The sequence below is a fragment of the Chiloscyllium punctatum genome, chromosome 17 (assembly GCF_047496795.1).
Source record: "Chiloscyllium punctatum isolate Juve2018m chromosome 17, sChiPun1.3, whole genome shotgun sequence".
Lineage (NCBI taxonomy): Eukaryota > Metazoa > Chordata > Chondrichthyes > Orectolobiformes > Hemiscylliidae > Chiloscyllium > Chiloscyllium punctatum.
Window position 1 is genome coordinate 15,301,880 of NC_092755.1, and position 21,607 is coordinate 15,323,486.

Genomic DNA, 21,607 nt, shown 5'->3' on the forward strand with positions numbered 1-21,607 from the left:
TTCCCTGGGATTTGACAGGTGTGGTGTGTCAAATAGACCCCAGGAATTGTGCTCCATGAGATTTAGGTGTGAGAAAAACTCCAGTCCTGAGAATCCGCCCTTGGATTGTGCGCGTGTTGTGTCTGAATACCTGACTGAACGTTGACATTTTTGGCTGATGAATGTTTCGTTGGGCGCTTTAGGTGGCGATTTCTGCATTACTAACCCAGGCTGTCCCCACATTGGGAGTACTTTTAGTTTAGACAGTGTAGAGTAAAGTTTCAAACTCCTTTGCCTGCCTTTTATAGGCTTCTATAAAAAGCTCCTCATTTGTATCATTAGATGACCCGAGGTCATGACCCTTTGTGCATAAGAGGAAATGTTCTCTAATCATTCTGCCTCTGGAGTGTTCCATCAGGCATATCGTGTGATAGATGTATTGACATTAGTGGGCTGCATGGTAGCACAGCATTAAACTAAATGACTGGATGAAACACAACCAAACAGAACAAGTGAAAGCATTTGGCTGGGAAAGGAGTAGGATGTGAGAAAATGTATTATTACTGACTGGCCTTGAAGAAAGAATTAAGTAAACTCAAGGTTGGTGCATATTCATTCGAGATTTATTAACAATTTCAGAAAGCATTTTTATCCAAAAAGTTGATGTAAAAGCTAACAGAAGTGAATATAATGGCTGGATGCCACATTGAGATGAGAACACATGCGCTGTGAGCTGGGAATTTTCTGTACATCAGTAACAGTCACAAGAAAGGGAATACAAAGGCTCATCAGAAAGGGTTACATCAGTAACAGTCACAAGAATGGGAGTACTAAGGCTCATCAGAAAGGGTTACATCAGTAACAGTCACAAGAAAGGGAATACAAAGGCTCATCAGAAAGGGTTACATCAGTAACAGTCACAAGAAAGGGAGTACTAAGGCTCATCAGAAAGGGTTACATCAGTAACAGTCACAAGAAAGGGAATACAAAGGCCCATCAGAAAGGGTTACATCAGTAACAGTCACAAGAAAGGGAGTACAAAGGCTCATCAGAAAGGGTTACATCAGTAACAGTCACAAGAAAGGGAATACAAAGGCTCATCAGAAAGGGTTACATCAGGAACAGTCACAAGAAAGGGAGTACTAAGGCTCATCAGAAAGGGTTACATCAGTAACAGTCACAAGAAAGGGAATACAAAGGCTCATCAGAAAGGGTTACATCAGTAACAGTCACAAGAAAGGGAATACAAAGGCTCATCAGAAAGGGTTACATCAGTAACAGTCACAAGAAAGGGAATACAAAGGCTCATCAGAAAGGGTTACATCAGTAACAGTCACAAGAAAGGGAGTACAAAGGCTCATCAGAAAGGGTTACATCAGTAACAGTCACAAGAAAGGGAATACAAAGGCTCATCAGAAAGGGTTACATCAGTAACAGTCACAAGAAAGGGAGTACAAAGGCTCATCAGAAAGGGTTACATCAGTAACAGTCACAAGAAAGGGAGTACTAAGGCTCATCAGAAAGGGTTACATCAGTAACAGTCACAAGAAAGGGAATACAAAGGCTCATCAGAAAGGGTTACATCAGTAACAGTCACAAGAAAGGGAGTACAAAGGCTCATCAGAAAGGGTTACATCAGTAACAGTCACAAGAAAGGGAATACAAAGGCTCATCAGAAAGGGTTACATCAGTAACAGTCACAAGAAAGGGAATACAAAGGCTCATCAGAAAGGGTTACATCAGGAACAGTCACAAGAAAGGGAATACAAAGGCCCATCAGAAAGGGTTACATCAGTAACAGTCACAAGAAAGGGAGTACAAAGGCTCATCAGAAAGGGTAGGTAACCATTCTGAGTAAGGAACTAATAAAAGCAAAACAAATGGGGCTTCAAACAACTGGGAAGCTACAAATTCTTCCAACCACAACCATCTCAAAGATATCAAAGTAAAAACGAAAATCCATCAATAATTGTCTCAGTTACACGCTGATAAACTGAAGTAATCTCACTGTTAGAGTCAGCAACAGGACAGATTGTAGATTGGGAATTCAGAGACCTTGATAAGCAGATCAGGAAAATCAAGGGGGTCCACAATTCATTCACTTAACCTGGAAAAGAGAGATAAAGCAATGACGCAGATATTTATGATCAGGGACTTTCAGACTTAATGTTTATTCAATGGCACACTTAGAGATTTCACAAAACATATTGGGCTGCTTGGCGTGAGAAAGATGTGATTATTCTCACCTTCACCAGAGTGACGGCAGCGCTGTAGAAAATACTCAGGAAGAACAAGGTGATGAACGTGGAAGCAGTTGTCCAGATGTTGCTGTTATCATCCTCATAGTCTTCAATCCAAGTGCGATCTATTGAATCTATGAATATAAAGCCGAGAGAACGCATTTAGATTGTTTATTGATCCAGATCGATGTATCTGCATCCAAGTCATGTAATTAGAGACCATTACATCTTCATAAAGCAGTCAGGTATTTCTCAAATGTGACTCTTATCTGTATCTATTAGTGCATTATTGACTCTCAGCAAGAAATTACAAATACTAACTGCACATGTTCTTTCTTCATTGTCCATGTCAGAACGTTTTAAATTATTTTTCTTTCAATCTATTATTTAAGGATATTATTATTTGAGGAATGCTGATAACTAATGATTATTTTAATTGAATCATTATATTTTAAATATAGGCTGTGACAGCACTTTAGTTGAAAATTGTGGCCATCACTGAATAAAAGTTCAAATGTGATTCTCATCTTTATGTATTGGTGACCAATTGCTTGGCTAATCATGAATATAAGTGACATCACAGTCAGGACATTGCTTCATATTTTTGTTTGTAGGATCTGTACATTGAGGAATAAGTGTTTGTACATGTGTCCCTTAATTTATTTGATCTACTGCTTGGTGTGTTTGGTTTTCCTTCAATGTTTGTGTATGTGGTTATGAGAGTCTCTTACTTCACTCTTGCCCATGTTGGAGTCTGTGCGTGAATAAACATATTCCTGTTCCTTTACTGCTGGTGTGCTCATGTGAGTGTGTACCTAAATTTTGGTCTTTTCACATTGTGTCAGCATCATCATGCTAATATGCCACTTCGTTGCTGCCTATGCTTATCTTGTAATTTCTTTGTGAGTGTTCACTTTTCATTAGTGCTATCTAAAATGTGTGGTTATGTGTCTGTTTCAGATCCTACCTACATTAGGTTATTTTCATGTTCATGCTTAATAAATGTTAGCATGCAATGTTATGTTTTGATGGATGTTTATCTTTATATGATGATGTTTGCTTGTGTGACAATCTTTCCCAAACCATCTCCTGAGAAGCTTGTTTGTGTTACTGTTTGTGGATGCTTGCTGATGCTTGTGCCCATTATCCTTATTTAATAAACACCCCTCTATTTGTTGATCTATGCACTTGTGTGTCTGCATGTGAGACTCTGAATTTGTGTGTACGTGTGATATTGTATCCATGCTGATCAATGTGGTTTAAAAATAACGAATTAAGCTGCCTCTGTCATTGTATGTTTGTGATTCTGAAAATGGGAAAATTATGATATTAATATTTATCTCTGTGCACTTATGTGCCTGTGTGAGTTGACAAGTGGGAGGACATTTTTTGGAATTTGTATCTGTGTTCATGCGTGTATGTCTGTACCCATTGTGCTGTATGAATGTAAATGTATTTGTGTGTTACCGTGTGTCTATGTTTCTCATGGTTATGTGTGAGTACCCCTGTTCATTTGTGCAAATGATTTTCATTCGGTGTATGTGAGTTTTTGTATGAGCTTAGAGAGTGTTCAAGTGCCACTTGCATGTGTGGCTCTGTGTGAGTATGCATGTGTGACATCTTATCTATATGCACATTTGAGTGTGCACATAAATATGTGTCTTTAGGTGAGAGCTCGTATATGTGTCATTACGAGTGTATTTGTGATCATCTCTCTGTATCTGTTCTTATACCAGACTGCAATTTTTATTATTCTAATTTATTGTTCGAATTTTAATGGATTGCCCATAATTAGATCTGACCTTGGTGTTGTAGGAAACATTTCCCATCGTCATGGAGAGATAAGTGTTTTATGAGCAACACTTCTGTTGCAGTGATAGAATTTCTGTCTCTGAGAGAAAAGTCTCGAGTTCAAATCCCCACTGCCCCAGAGATAACATTTCTGAATATATTTATTAGAAAATGTCGACTTGTGTTCTGTATGTGAAACAAAATGATATCAGGTATTCGAATACCAGAATTGATCCCATGTGCTCCAGAAAACTGAGACAAAACTATGCAATTCAAACTGGGACGATGCAAACACCAGTTTTGGATTATGGGAATCAATGTTAATCATTTGTTAACAGAGCCAAGCATGTCCAACATGCTTCAAAGGTATTATTTTGCATGGAAATGTTAAATCTTTGGACAGTAAGCAAGACGCTGACAGTTCCTGTTAGCAATTGGGTTACATTACAGAGGACATCTTCCATGAAAACTCTTCACAGGGAGCAAGAGGACAGACCATTCATCGTTCCCCTCCCCTCTGCTTCACGACAACTTATCTGTTGATTCTCTTTGGTGTGAAAGTGAAGATACATTCTGTCAACTCATGCGCTGGTGCAAGATCCCTGGCAGTTCCCCAGAAACAAAGGTTACATTCAAACTGTTCTGCACTATTTACGATTGGTATGTTCCAATCAAATTTAATTTTTACGTGTCTTAAATTTACATTTCCAATTGGTGCAATGTGGCAGTTTAAAACTGACATGAATTTTGTAAGAGTGTCCAATCGGGGGAATCAAGAACACCAAGTTCAAAACTCGTGCTCTACCCTTGACATAAAATGGACATTGTCAGATTTTGTCACAGAGGGATTTAGGATGGATAAGGTATTTGGCGGAATCCTGCAATGAGTGAGCTTTACTCTGTCTCTAACCCAGGGTGTATCTGAGCAGAGAACATTAACTGCACAAGACACTTGTCCTAGACCTTTTAATAATCCACTTTAACTACACAGATGGAATGGAAGTCAGGGTGGGAAACAATTAATTCAGTATTTAACTCACAACTGGAGGAAAAAAAACACTTCTATTACTTCTGTTGAATTATTAAATGCAACTTTGAGATTTTTATTGACATGAATTAACAGTGTCCATCAGTGCAAGCGAAATGTTTACAAAACTTGGTTTACCGCTGGATTTATCGACTGTTCTGTTGATGATCTTCAGTGGAATCGCTTCATGTCCCACCACACAGGAGTAAGAAGCACCGCTGGCCCACTCCTCCGCTGTAATGGATAAAAGGCTGTACATGAAGAAGGAGATGTTGTCACTCTCCGCCATCACCTCAGTGTTCTTGTAGTTACTGGGATTCACTGGCTTGTCATTGTTTGTCCACTTGACGAAGATCTCTCGGGGGGAGAAACCTCTCACTAAACAGGTGAGGGAGAGAAACCTCTGAGCGGAGATTTCTTCTGTTGGTGGCAGGAGGACCGACACTGATGGCTCCAGCGGATTAATCACTGCAAAATATTTGAGACAAATATAAATCAACCAAAAAATGCTGAACCAATATCACAATTTCACTAAATATTAAAATATGCCATGTTTAATTTGGGATTTATTCACTTCCGTTTACTAAAGGAGCAGAATGGTACACATTCTGTCCAGTAAAAAAGGTCGAGTTTAATGTGAAAGTTGCCTCCATGTTTCCAGCCCACAACAAGGACATTCTGTCCAACTGTCATTGCTGATGGTGACGTCACAACCCAGGCTTCTTCCCACTTTATCTGACTGAATCAGAATACAATATCCTTTGGTCCATCTTTTTCTTAATCAGCTACCTAGCTATCCTGCCTTCACATGCATCATTAATACTCCCAACGGTGTTTGTTCATTACCAATCAAAGCCTGACATTGATGTAACTGGATCTGGATTACACATGGGATCCTTTGTGTTTTAATCTCACCGCTCACCTTTCTCCTTGTGGATGGAGTCTCTCAGCGGAGTCGGTAGATTCTGATGGTACACCACACATTCAAAAGTAACGCCACTCAGCCAGGCTTCAGTAGAAATGTCTAATTTGCTGATCACGCTGTCGGGATTCTGTCCAGGCTGGTCAGCAATCTCTGTTTTCAGAGGCTTCTTTTCTTGTTTCCAGGTCACGTTGACTCCAGAAGGAAAATTGGACACAACGCAGGTTAACGTCACCGTCGCCTCCAGTAAGACTTGTTCTACTGGCGGTGGGAGGATTTTAACGGTGTTAGGGTGGCACTCGGTATCTTCTATGAAACAAAAATCAAAGTTAATGAAAAATGCCCCTTTATGATACAAACAGTCAATCTTCAGATTACTTCTTCACAGGGTGAAGACACCACCTTCAAAATGGCAACTCCAACTATTGCTGAAACGATGCTTACTGTTGTTGATGTATTTTGATTTGTGAAAGCATTTGTGATTACCTATAACATACCCTCTGTAATTACTCCTAAAGAACACTGGCTTTGTAACAAGTGAAACCTGAAAAAAAGTAAAATAATCGAAGATACCATCATGTAACCCATGGAATTACCTTTCTTTCAGAGTCTGTCTCTCACTTAACACCATCTATTGATACTTGTGACAAGAGTAATCTCAATATAATGAGTTCATTTCCATGTTCATAACCCTTAGGTGCAAATGCTGCTGGTCATGCTGACTGCCAAATCACATCCTACATTTTAGACAAATTATAATAAATAATAATTATTCTCTTTGCAGAGTTCTAAAGTGTTACAGGAGCGGTGAACAGCCATGGAAATTCTGTTCATTATATTTAACGTGATCAAAAATACTTTGCGTTATTGGTGTGATGTCATTCTCTAATTTATGTCATTGTTCCTCGTGAGCTGTGTTTGGAGTAGATCGGAAAACAAGACATTGAGTACAGTATTGGATATCGAGAAGGACACCCATCTCCTTCAGTCTTTCCCTCCATTCAGTTTGTTCGTAACTGTCTGTACATTCACTTTATTTACCAAGGTGCGTTTTTTTAATTTCTTCATAGAGCAGGGGAGAAAAAAACAAACAAAAGCGTCTTAAATTAATCTACAAACGCGATGGAAATGTGCACTAGTTTTATAGACATCCACTACTCACTGTGTAAACATCACTACCCCAAACCAGGCTAAATCAGCCTGTCTCGAGTTCCTAGTTCATTCATCCCTATTGGACCGTTCTTACCAGAATTTATTCTCCTGCCTCATCCACTAATTAGAGAGAGCATCTTAAAGAAGCTCATTGAGATCACGTTTATCCCAGTTGATGTGATACCCACTTGGTCTGGGGTCTGATCCCATAAGTGAAGTTAAGGAGTTCAGTACCAGATAAAAATCGATGTCGTACAATGTCCAAGGCCAACAGGTCATTCCTGAGCAGGGAATGAAGCATTGAACGCATTTTGATTTATTTTCAAGTAAGGGTCACTGCATATTTTAACCACATCTTTTTGAGACCACAACATCATAAGATAGAGGATCAGAATAAGGCTGTACGGCCAATCCAGAGTTTAGATCAGAATGATGCTGGAAAAGCACAGCAGGTCAGGCAGCATCCGACGAGCAGGAAAATCGATGTTTCGGGCTACAGCCATTCTACTGTCTTCTCGAAACAAGAGCCGATCTATCTCTGGCTTGAATACACACAATGGCCTGGCCTCCACAGCCCTCTGCAGCAACAAGTTCCACAGCCTCATCACCCTCTGGCTGAAGACATTTCTCCTCACATTCCAGTTCGAAACGGTGCCCCTTTGACCCTGAGATTGTGCCCTTGGGGTCCTAGTCTGACCTACCAGTCAAAACATCTATTCCACGTTCACTCGACCTCAGTCTCTCAGTATTTTCTATGTTTCAATCAGATATCTCTCCAATATCCCCCCTCCACCCCCAAGCTTATCCTTGAAGCGGCCCTCTGAACGCCTCTCCCAGCATGGTCAGGCAATAAACTATTTAACAAAGCTCACTGTCTATATATCTATCTTCAACAGAGAGGAAACATGCTTTTCTGACTTGCCAAAATGTTGAGTCATGAGCGATGCTAATGTAACACTCAAACTGAAATGCAATATGTGGCATGTTGGGAAACGAGAAGCTGTACCGTACTGTTTACTATGCCTGATAAATGAGCGTGTTTGATTCACATCAGAGTTCAGAATGATTTGTAGCTCTCTCAGTGTGTGTCTCTTACCCTGGAGTGCGGTGATGTTTTTACTTTGAATGTTCTCTCCATGAGTGACCTGGCAGGTATAGACTGCACTGTTGAACCATTCACCATAAGCGACCATTAGCCGACTCATCACTGAGAAGTTCCCGTTTGCCTCACACACGGGAGACGTGAAGAAACCAGAATCCAAGGGTCGGCCATTTTTCAACCAACTCACGGAGATTGACTTCGGATGGAAATCGATGATTGAACAGACGACGGTTGCAAACTTGCTGCTTGTGATTTCTTCACTGGAGCTCACGGTTAGGAGAAGAGTTGGTGGGAGAATACCTAGATCATTAGGAAACACATCGCATAAATTATCTGACGAATTTCAGAACAAATACAATCAGTTCTCATATATCAAGGTTTCTTGTGGTTAATGGATACAAGAGTCATAATTGTGCAGAGTGCTGGAGAAGCTGGGATCCACACAGAAAGATCAGCAGGACAATGTGAAAGGCTAAAATTATAGGGCACAGCAAGGGAGTCAAGGAGGCATAGAAACTATAGGCCGGTAACATCAAAAGGGAGATAGCAATGTTGGATGGTATTCGTTTTAATGACAGAGTCTGATGAACAAGGCAGACGAATTACTGGCATAAATGAGGAAATGATGCGGTTGCTATCACGGAGACATATTGAGAGTCAGGCAGGAGTGGGCTATTCAATATTCCAGGATTTAGTGCCTTCAGGCGAGACAGGCAAAGATGGAAAAGGATGAGGGCTGGGGGTGTGCAATGCAGAATGTTGCTTCTGTCGCAATTCTGACAAGAGTATTTTAGGCTGTAAAGAGAAATGAAACCATGGATACCTCCTCGAACAAAGGCAAATGGACAGTACTTCAAAACCAAAATACAGCAAACATAACTACTGGGAGAGCACGATAGACCTTACTATCGGTCCAAAAGAGCAAGTGAACATACATGGGCAAATTTCAGAGAAATGTAAATTAAATCGGGGAATGAGAAAAGAGGTTTTTAACTTCCTCAGCTTAGGCTTGGATATTCATTTTGTCAAAAATTTAGAGGGAGCAGAATTCTGAAAATGCCCCCAGGAGAATATTTTAACAAAGTATGTGTTTAATATTGAGAATTTTAATCCAGACCTTGCAAGAGAGGGGTGAATCTGGACTTAACTTTAGGGAATGAAGTCGACCCAGTGGGTAAAACCTCAATGGTGGAGCACTGTGCAGACAGTGATCGTAAATCAGTTGGATTTCAGATTGTACTGTAAAGGAATAGAAATTGGCCCAAAGTTCTGAAAAAGGGAAGGACAATTTTAGTAAGATCAGGTAATGACTTGACCAGAGTGGACGAGAAGCTGACACTTATTGGTAAATCTGAGTCAGAGCAGTGTGACACATTTAAGAGAGAGATAAGAAAATCACAGGGAGGACATTTCCCAGGAAGCCACTGAGTGGGACCAAGAATGCAGTGGACTCGAGACATTGACAATGAAGAGTAGGGAGATGATACTGGAACTTAATAGAACACTGGTTAGGCCATACTGAAGCGTTGTATGCATGTTATCAAAGGAATGTGATTACACTGAAGGCAGTATTGATGAGATTTGCCAGGATCTTGCCTGGGTTGGAGGGTTTCAGTTATGAAACTAGTTTAGATACACAGGGGTTTTCCTGGGAGCAGAGGAGAATTAGGGAGAAGATTATCATGATGTCTCGAATTATTTTAGGCATAGACAGGGTCAACTGGATGAAACCTTTCCCCTTGATGGAGAGATCAATGCCTCAGGGGCACAGGGTGAAGGTAAGGCCAGGAGCTTCCAAGTGGATCTCAGGGGAAAACAAAATCAAACAGAGGGTGGTGTTAGCCTGGAGCTCAGCACCTATAAGTCATGTAGAGACTGAGCCCCTCATAATAGGTATGAAGTATTGCGATGCATCCTTGCAAGGGCAAGTCACACAAGGCAATGGATCAGCTGCTGGCACATGAGACTGGAATAGTTAGGTGGCTGTTATTGATAGGCGTGAACTGGATGGATCAAAGGGCCTTTTTCCTGTGCTGTATAAGGTGATTCTGTGAAAACGGTTATAAATAATGCCTTGTTCATATTAATCCCAGATGCTCTGTTTATCTCAGTTCCCACAACACGTACCTGAACATGGCATTTCTTTGCTCTTGTGTGACCCGCTGTGTTGAACCTCACAGTAGATTTTGCTGGGGCAATCTGCCGCTGACCCGGGCAGGGTTAACTGGCTGCTCAGGGTGTAGGTTCCCTTCTTGTTTCTCACTGATGGGTAAGTCTTAAATCCAGTCGTGATTAACTCCCCACCTTTCTTCCAGGTTACCTTGGTGACGTCAGGGGAATAGTCCATCGCCAAACAACCAAAGGTCGCAGAACCAGTGTCGTGCTCCTGACAGGAGGAGACCAGGCCATAAAGCGTGGGGGGAGATGGTGTCTCTACAATAGAATGACCAATTGAGCAAGTTAGTTTCTGTTCATTTGACCTTATCAGTTACTCAAATGTATCCTCAGCTGTAAACGTTTGCCAGTCTGCTCCCACTGAGTCTACAGCATAACGGGAGTTTATTTTTGTTTCCTACCAGTTACTGATCACGATCATTTGTTCCTTCTTTAGAAACATGCCCTCGACCTTGACCATTGCCATATAATTTAGGAAGAAGAACATTCTGATCCCACCCCAGTAACTTTGAAGATCTCACCAACTGACACTTTCACTGGATTGCTGTGAAGAGCAAAGACATTTCACAAAATACAAACCAAGGAAATGCAGATTCATCGAAATTCTACAGTGTGTGCAAACAGGCCATTTGGCCCAACAAGTCCACACCCACCCTCTGAAAAGTAACCCATCCAGAACTAATCCCCTACCCTATTATGCTACAGTTAACCCTGACTCATGCACCTAACCTCCCAATCACTGAACACAACATTTGCAATTCCCCCAGCTTGCACATCTTTGGACTGTGGGAGGAAACGCACACAGACATGGGGAGAAAGTGCCAACTCCACACAGACAGTCACCCAAGGCTGGAATGGACCCCGAGTCCCTGGCACTGTGAGGCAGCAGCGCTAACCACGGAACCAGCGTGCTGTCCCACGAGGTACCGTGCTGCTGGAAATACCCAACCGCTGGCAGTACCCCCGGAGAGAAATCAGAGTGAATCATAGAACATAGAACATTACAGTGCAATACAGGCCCTTTGGCCCTCGATGTTGCGCCACCCTGTCATACTAATCTGAAGCCCATCCCACCTACGTCTGTATGCCTAGGTAAAAACAATGACTACAGATGCTGGAAATCCGATTCTGGATTAGTGGTGCTGGAAGAGCACAGCAGTTCAGGCAGCTCCAAGCCTGTCCAATGATGACTTAATCTTGGCGAATCTACTACCATTGCAGGCAAAGCATTCCATTCCCTTACTACTCAATGAGTAAAGAAACTACCTCTGACATCTGTCTTATACCTATCTCCCCTCACTTTAAAGTTGTGTCCCCTCGTGTTTGCTGGAAATCAGGTCCAGTGAGCCTTCCTCCCTTATCAATGCAAGGCAGAATGTTCTCTCTGGGAGGAAGGTCACTGCAGCAGCAGCACAGGCAGGAGCTGAGCACTGGGATTGGGAGGAGGGCTGTCACGGCTGAACTCCTGCCAATTGTCTGGAAGTTGAAACATCTAATTTACAATTATCTGAATTCTGGAGGCCTCTGAAAAATGGAGGACCATTAAGGTTCAGAGACTTTGGAGTGTTACAGCTGAGTATTTACGTAAATATGATTTGAGAAATGAACTGGTAATGTTTAACTTTAATAACTATCAAATTGACACACAGTTCACCACCAAACCTCATCTTTCAGACTAACCACTGCACTTACTCTGTCTAGACCTAAATGTCCACTCACATTGACAAACCCTACCCATTCATGCCCGGAACACACAACCCCGATCACACAAAACACATCCAAGGCAATCCATATTGGTAGTGTAGCTGAGAAGAGAGATCTCGGTGTTTATGTACATAGATCCCTAAAAGTTGCCAGCCAGTTTGATAAGAGTTATTTAGAAGGCATACTTTATGTTGGCTTTCATCAATAGAGGGACTGAGTTTCAGAATCACGAGGTTAGGCTGCAGCTGTACAAAACTCTGGTGTGGCAGCACTTGGGAGTATTGTGTACTATTCTGGTCACCACATTATAGAGAGAATGTGGAAGCTTTGGAAGAGATCAGAGGAGGTTTACCAGGATGTTGTCTGGTATGGACGGAAGGTTTAATGAGGAAAGGATGAGGGTCTTGAGACTGTTTTTGTTTGAGAGAAGAAGATTGAGAGGTGACTTAATTGAGACATAAAAGATAAACAGAGGGTGGACAGTGAAAGTCTTTTTCCTTGAATAGTGATGGCTAGCAGGAGAGGACATAGATGATAGATGTCAGAGGTTGTTTCTTTACTCAGAGAGGAGTAGGGGCATGGAGCGCACTGCCTGCAACAATAGTACACTCGCCAACTTTAAGGGCATTTAAAGGTCATTGGATAAATATATGGATGAAAATGGAATAGTATAGGACAGATAGGCTTCAGATTAGTTCCACAGGTCAGCACAACATTGAGGGCTGAAGGGCCTGTACTGCACTGTAATGTTCAATATTCTATATTCCAGAAGGACATATGATCTCAATTCCTTTCACTCATTTACACTCCTGCCGCCCTGCACCTGGCCCATGGTGAATCTGGCCCTGACTGGACCTGGCACCATCATTTTCACAACCTCTGACAAAAGCCCACTACCCAAGACATGACCTCAGCCCTTGATCACTGACCTCTCATCTTACCCAAGTCAACCTGTGCACATTGCATCCTCGCTCCTTTCGCATCTGTGCTTTACAACCTACCATTTTGCCAGACTCCGAGCTTTGCATTTTGACAACACGTCCACCTGTCACTTCATTACAGTGACCTTCCACCCTGAAACATCCTGGCACTCTGCCCACCTCTACACTAACCAGCCTGGCATCCTTCCCACCTCTCTATAAACCTGTCTGGCAAAGACAGACCTCCTGCATTTCAGCTCAAACTACCCCTCACCTACCAAGCACAATTCAAACAAATTATCCTGTGACCATTACCATTTACCTTGATGCCACCTTGCCTGACAGAGTGCATGCAAGCTTACCCAGCAGCCAGCCAACACCTCACAGCCTACCAGCCCAAACTCTCCCACATGCCCAATCTAGCCCCTCACTTGCTCACCACCTTCCAACTTTGAGCCTGCTCCAACATAAAGTCAGAGAGTCATAAAGTCGTACAGCACAGAAACAGTTCCTTTGGTCCAGCTCATCCATGCTGACCAGAGTTCCCAAATTAAACTCATTCCACTTGCCTGCCTTTGACCCATATCCATCCAGACATATCCTGTTCCTTTAGCTGTTCAAATGTCTTCTAAATGTTGGACCTATCTCTGCATTTACCACTTCCTCTGGCAGTTCATTCCAATGTTTTGGACAGTTACAACACGAAGCCCTAACTCCTGCACTCAGTGCCCTGACCAATGAAGGTACATATGCAAAACACCTTCAACACACTAGGTACTTGAGACAACGCTTTCAAGAATCTATGAGTCTGAACCCTCAGGTTCCTCAGTGTTCAACATCACTGTCCAATGCCCTACCATTAACCCTGTAAGACTCTATGAGTCTGGACCCTCAGGGCCCTGTGTTTAAACATCACTATCCAATGCCCTACCATTAACCCTGTAAGACTCTATGAGTCTGGACCCTCAGGGCCCTGTGTTTAAACATCACTATCCAGTGCCCTACCATTAACCCTGTAAGACTCTATGAGTCTGGACCCTCAAGGCCCTGTGTTTAAACATCACTATCCAATGCCCTACCATTAACCCTGTAAGTTGTGACCTGATTTATCTTCTCCAAAAGCAACATGTCGTATTCATTTAAATTAAACTCCATCTGCCACTCCTCAGCCCATTGGCCCAGCTGATCAAGATCTCATTGTACGTTTAGATAACTTTCACTGCCAATTATACCACCAATGTTGGCATTACATGCAAACTTACAAACCTACAAACCATGTCCCATTCAATGTTTTCATGGCTTTCAACCAATATTGTAGCCTGTTTCCCTTTCTCCCACATATCTGTAGCACTTTTTTAAAGATTGAAGGAATCTATCTCCTTATTGAAATCATTTAATGTTTTATCCTCAATCAATTTCTGTGGTGGAGAATTCCAAAGGTTCACCATTCTTTTGCTGAATAGTAAACAATCAGGTTCAATGTTATCGAGTGTTGGGAAGATTGGTGAGCAGCAAGATTAATGATGATCCCATGAATGGAATAGCCTTCTAGAGGGGCCAAGGTGCCTTCTTCAGCTTCCATTTTGCATGCTGTCATGTCTCTTCGGCAGCATGTTCCAAAATTGTGACCCTTGAGGATAAGGGCGCACATGTATGTAAATGCTTCTCCTGAAAGCTTTCCTCCAAATCAGACTTCAACTTGACTCTCAACTATTTCCCTGCCCGTTTCCTCTTCCTCAATCACAGCCATGGGACTCACTTCCTAACAGCGCTGTGAATGTGCTAGTACCACACCAACTTCAGCAATTCAAATAGACTGATGACAACTGGTTTCTCAAGGCAATATAAAAAGTCTGACACTTCCACACCGGTCTAGAGATTCAAACAACCACTGGAAGAATTGTAAATAATTTGAGGCACTTGTGTGTCTACACAAGATGACATGGTTTCCTTTTGTGTGATTTGACTGTGTTTTCACTAAAGGAACAGAGCTATTTCTTAATCATATAATAGGAATCAAGCATCCCTCATTTTTAGCAAGGCAATCACACATTATATTTCTTTATTCCAGGGAAGTATAGTGTTAACTGAATGAAATATGATGATTGGGATGTTTCAATTGGAAATAGTCAGAGATTTAAAGTTTACTTTCATGAGCAATTAATTCCAGCCTCATTGTTTCACAGTACTTTGTTTACTGAATCAGTAAATCTGGGATAGTTTTTGCTTGTTAATCAAAGGTGTTAAAGAGTTTTAGCCAAAGGGAGACCTGCGGATTTAGCTCACAGATGCTCCATGATCTAAGTAAGTGGTGGAACAGCTCGAGGGGCTGAGTGCCCTCCTCTTGCTCCTACCTTCCTATCATTGTGTCATTCATTAAACTAGCACTGGTGGTGAACACTTTTTATTAAAATATTTCAACAAATTAATTATTTCACTCATGCTTTAAAAAGAATTCTGGTGAGTATTTGGAACGAGATCATTGACATTCTCTATTTGAGTGATCAAAATAACTTCCACCCAATTACAGCAGCCACTGCACCCTGGAATGGGTTGTTACTTCATAATAGTTTCTTGTGAAACTCCAGCTCGAGATCAGGGTGCTCAAATTCAATGATTCTCTGATCTTTCATATCTCTGAACATTCGCAATTTGTTCAAATGCATCTGTTCTCTGAAGAACGTGTTTAATCGAACAGAACTTTTTTCAATGAAACAACAAACTTTAAATGCTAGAAAACCAAAATAAAAGACAGAAATTTCTGAAGAAACTCAGCAGGTCTAGCAGCTCCTGTGGAGAGAAGGCAAGGTTAACCTTTCGCACCCAGAGACCCCCTCTTCACCAAATTGTTTTCATGTTTTTGACACAAGAGCTCACACCTGTTGAGATAAACAGCGATTACGTTGGCTTGACTCCTGCTGGAGAAAGGATTCTTAGCAGAGGGACTGGATGGTCGGAGATAGCAATTGAAGACCATCTGAAAAGCTATCACCATCTGCTGCAAGTATTGGATTCAGCGGAACTCCCACCGTACTGAACAATCAAATTCAGCTACAGCACTGGTTTAATATAAAGTAAAAACAGCCGAAGGATCATCTCATCAAATGTGCTTCGAAAATGATTCAATCTGGATTAGTTATAAATTATATTGTTAGAACAGCAAGTCAAAAGCTGGGATTTCTTTGAGCACTTACTCCATTAACACCATCTAGCGATGCCCAAAGGCTTGTGAACAAATATTGATCTGGAAAAAGCTGCTAACTGCCAAAATTCTGTTTCATATCTAAGAGACACAAGTCAGGACAGCGATCGAATAGATTTCACTGGCCTCTGTGAGTGGAATTCCAACAAACACCCAAACATCTCAATCTGCTTTCTTGCACTGAAGTAACCTGATAAGAGATGGTGTTACATACCTCTCTAACAGGTTGTAAGTGAACACAGGCCACCTGGCACAGAATCAGGAACACTACTACAACATCACAACAGACCTGAACACAATGAGCTCGACACTATCACAGAGAACACAGCCCACCTGTTTGACAGTACATAAACCATGTTAGTTATTAACACCTTCCAACAACCAGGAATTGTTCCAGAATGTTTGTACAATGAAAGTAACATTTCAACATTTATCCAAGAATACTTTGATAGCAGCTCCAAATTGTTCAAACTCTATGGGAACTACAGAGGAATAAAACTAGGAATTGTATTGCCATCAATTCACTGTCACTGGATTCCAACCTCGAACCCCCTTCCTCTTTCCCCTGTGAATGTTGCTGCACCAGCTGGTCTACTTAGTCCGAAAAAGATTAAAATGTTTTGAAGTGTAATATGACCGTTGCCAGTGACATTAAAAGCTGATAACAGGTTTTCAAATAATAAGATGCAAAAATTCTGATTCTACATTGTGCCACGAAACATGTCCTGCATAACTGAGGCACAAAGAAAGTATACAGCATATTTCCATCTGCCTCGCTCAATCAAATATCTCTTGTTGCCAACAACCAATTTCAAAACTCTTGCTATCTGCCTTTTGTTCCTGAAACGTTCGTTCTGATTGGAACAACTTAGTCAGGGCTCTCAATTCTGAGGTACCTAATCGAATATTGTATTTCTGGCTGATAAAAATGGTTTTGAAGCGCGAGATGAAATTGAACTGTCTGAGATTCAGGGATCCGAATTGGACAATTTACAAATGGTCAGGACCGTTGACAAGTTAGTCAGAGATAGCACTGAAACAAACTGTACAACAGACTTAATCCTAGAGGATACATTGCTCAACTCCTCACGTCAAATATATTCACTGTACTTGAACATTCATCAGAGGAACTAACCAGTGGATTAATGTGAACGAGAATGTGTTCACAATGAACATAAATAACCACTGAGTTAATAAACTTAATAAGTCATTGTATTTAATAAAATGATTGAGGTGGGAAATATCGCCAATTAAAGCACAGATCCGGAGGCAATGGATTATTCTCTAAATTACTTTTACATTTTTTTTCAGATTAGATTACTTACAGTGTGGAAACAGGCCCTTCGGCCCAACAAGTCCACACCGCCCCGCCGAAGCGTAACCCACCCATACCCCTACATCTACATCTACCCCTTACCTAACACTACGGGCAATTTAGCATGGCCAATTCACCTGACCTGCACATCTTTGGACTGTGGGAGGAAACCGGAGCACCCGGAGGAAACCCACGCAGACACGGGGAGAATGTGCAAACTCCACACAGTCAGTCGCCTGAGGCGGGAATTGAACCCGGGTCTCCGGCGCTGCGAGGCAGCAGTGCTAACCACTGTGCCACCGTGCCGCCCAAAACGTTCCTTGAACTGGGGAGATTTTGCATGCACTGCATAAAGTCAATACTGCATTTCAGTGTGGAAAGCATTTCTGTTGAAGGAATCAGGGCAAGGTCATTTTCTTGTTTACTGCTTTTAATGAACGAAAATGTTTAAAAAGGTATGAATTGAAAACATGCTTCTGTCTGGAGTTGCCCGCTTTAACAGATGTCTAAGTAAATGTGGGCACTGCTGCCTCACAGATCCAGGTACCCAGGCTCGGTTCCAGCTTTGGGTGACTGCCGATGTGGAGTTTACACAATCTCCCCTGTGTCTGTGTGGGTTTCCTCCCACAATCCAAAGATGTGCAGGTCAGGTGAACTGGTCATGCTATATTGTCCATAGTGTTAGGTGCATTAGTCAGGGGTAAATATAGGGTAGGGGAATGGGTCTGGGTGGGTTACTCTTCAGACGGTCGGTGTGGACTTGTTGGGCCAAATGGCCCGATACATACTGCAGGAAATCTAATCTAAACGATTGTAACACTTAACAAATGTGAGCAGATTCCTTTGGATCGCTACATTGCAATAAATCAGTCAAGTATATTAATTAAAATAAATATTACTCTATTTTCAGTGTCTGAATAAACAATGTGCTCCGTTATCCTCTAGTTCATGTCTTCTGCAAATTTGTGAACTCTGCATACGTCTGAACACATCGATATAAAATGAATTCTCTGTGTTTGCAGCAAGTACTCCCATGGTTTTAAGAGTAGAGTTCCTACAGTATGGAAACAGGCCATTTGGCCCAACAATTCCACACTGACCCTCTGAACAGTAAGTAGCCCAACCAGACCCATTCCCCCTAATTTATATTTACCCCTGACTAATGCACTCTAACCTAGTCATCCCTGAACACTATGGCTGTGCTAAATTGCACAAATCACCTGACCTGCGCATCTTTTGGACTGTGGTAGGAAACCAGAGCGCCCGAAGGAAACCCACGCAGACACAGGGAGAATGTGCAAACTCTACACAGGCAGTCACCAGAGGGTGGAATCGAATTTGGGATCCTGACGTTGTGAGGCAGCAGTGCCAACCACTGAGCCACCATGCTGCCCTGCGAGTTCATGGGTGAATTATTTTAATTAATCCAAAATTTGTCCTTGGTCACATAATTCACTATAGCAGTTGTTTCCGAAAGAATGACTCTTCAGTTGATATTTTTTTGTAAAATGTAACTATTTAATTAAAATGCATTGAATGAGGAACCTGGAGCGGTTCACTATCACCAACCGTGTTAACATTGCAAAAACAATGTTGAAACCAGAAATGGTTTCCCAAATATAACACATTTAATGTTACCCAAGCACAGTCCTTCCTCAACAGATGAACGATCACCAGATCACAACATGGTGTGTTTGCAGCAGAACTGGCTCTGCAAACATTTTCAACAGAACCAAGAACATGATGTAACCTCACACAAAAAAACAAACTGAAGTCTAACAAAGCTGCTCAGAATCAAGCAAACTAATGATTAAATTGAATAGAAATAACAAGTCATAACAGCAACCTTGTTTGTGAGGGGACTTAACACTTAAAGCTGTAACATTTCTGGCAACAGTTCAATTTATTTCCAACCTGCACACCCTTCTTGATCATGACAATCCTGTGCAGCACACAGTAGAGCGGTTGAAGGCATATATTGATTAATCACTTCATGGTCAAAACAAAATTACTGAATGGACAAATATTATCGCATTATAATTTTAAGTTAGTTTCAATTACATAATCTGTTCAATTCTGCAGTTTCAGATTTTAGTCCCAAATTTTATTTTGAATGAGGCTACTCAAAACAAAATTCAGTTAGCTTCCAATTAGAACTGAGTTCTTTTTTTAAAAATTCAATGCATTAAAAACTTATTTTTTTCATTTCTCACACTTCTGGGTTTCTGCCTTAAGTTGGTTTTCAGACGGTTACAAATGGATGTAATGTTTTCAATCAAGCAGAGAAAAATGTGTCATATAAGTTGAACAAATGCAGAAATGATTCATGAGAAACAATAGAACTTCACAAATATTGGTAATGAACAGTAATCCAGAGAGACAATCTCCTCACCAGAAAGAAAACACCAATTACAGAAAGCATGAAAACGCTGATCAATTCCACAAATTGAATAAGAATTCAATCAACTCAATTCAACAGAATCAAGGAAAATAAAATCAGAATCCAATCAACTCAAAACAACAGATTTGAATGAAACATAATCAGAATCCAACCAATTCACTTCAACAGAATCAAATAAAACAATTTCAAATACCAATCAACACACTTCAACAAAACCAAGTAAAAACAAAGCCAAAATCCAATCAACTCAATTCAACAGAATCAAGTAAAACAACTCAGAATCTAATCAACAAATTGCAATATAGCACCGCAAGAAAATTTTATGACAGTTTCTAACCTGCTTGTCATCAACAAAATAAATGAGAAAATATAATCATGGTAAGAACATATATTCAAGAAATGAATAATGATATTTTAGCATATTTTAATCATGTTTGGTAATGTCTCAAACATCTTTGAATTCTTAGCGTTTGTTGTTGACAATAAAACTCACAGTCAGTGTGTCACTGACATTAAACATTATTTATAGTTGACTGTTTAAGAGACAATAGTGCTTCAAGTAACCCAACCACACAGAATGCCCATCTGATCAAAAAAAAAGAGATACACGGAGCAACTGACGCCATCATCACCATTTTAGCTGTTTGCTGAGCCTTAACTGAAGTCTATAATCAGTCTGAACAAAAATCAATCCGAACCAAACCAAACTCAGCACAGAATCTGAGTTTCATTTAATTCAGAAATTAGTCACATGAATAGAAAGTTTTTAAAAAGTTACGAAGAAAGTTCATAGTTCTTACCTGAAGTCACTGTCACCATGGTCCCTTGGCCCCAGTAATCAAGATAGTCACAGTGTTACATTCTCTGGACTGGGTCACACAATAACTAGCTCTGCATAAAACAAATCAAAAATTTACCATCATTTTAAATTTTCAGAACCACAGGCAAAAATAAAGTCACAATAAATCTTCATCACATAATTGCGCTAGTGAATTCTGATCATTCTTGATAAATTTTAATACTGTTTTATACTTCACAGAGTAACACATGAGCTGATTCTCAAAATCCCCAAATGGTGTATCGATAATTACCCAACACTTTTACAAATTAAATAGTGATACTGGCATTAAACCCCACAGAATTAATACTGCACTGCAAGTTAAGACGATTTGAAGAAGTAATCACTGACTAGTTTCAAACAATGGAGGCTGAATAGGTTTTTGTATTGATCATAATTGCAGTGTCACTCCAGTTATATCACTGTGAGACATGTTGTGTCAAATACTATGACAGACTGTAAACTGTAAAATGCAGATAATTTCTTCACTTCCTGGAAAGCAGTGATTCAGACTCCTCTAAGAATGATTTGGTGCATTATTTCTGCTTTTACTCTTCATTGTATTTTGAAAACTTGGAATACTTTTCCAGGTTTGGTCTGCATTTAACTTGACAATCAACACGAAGAAGGTAGAAAAAAATTATACATTTGTACAAACTAGCACGACTGGATTGTGTTTAAATTGCATCTCACATTATTTCTCGCTCCTGCTATGGTAGAAATCACCAATTTGAGATAATCACTTGTCAGTGGTTATTGTATGAGGATGTCGCTGTGCACAACACTGTGACCCACTGTAGTATCACAATGATGGAGACCAGTACACTCATTCTCTGTTC

The 21,607-nt window shown here is 40.8% G+C and overlaps 1 gene segment (V, D, J or C); it reads right to left on the reverse strand.

Moving 5' to 3' along the window:
* Positions 1-1,781: 1,781 nt before the first annotated feature.
* LOC140487746 (Ig heavy chain C region, membrane-bound form-like) lies at positions 1,782-21,552 on the reverse strand. The segment is given in 8 exon segments: positions 1,782-2,086; positions 2,226-2,353; positions 5,176-5,505; positions 5,960-6,268; positions 8,208-8,513; positions 10,341-10,646; positions 20,731-20,821; positions 21,462-21,552. Coding segments are annotated over 7 exon segments (1,407 nt in total).
* Positions 21,553-21,607: the final 55 nt, after the last annotated feature.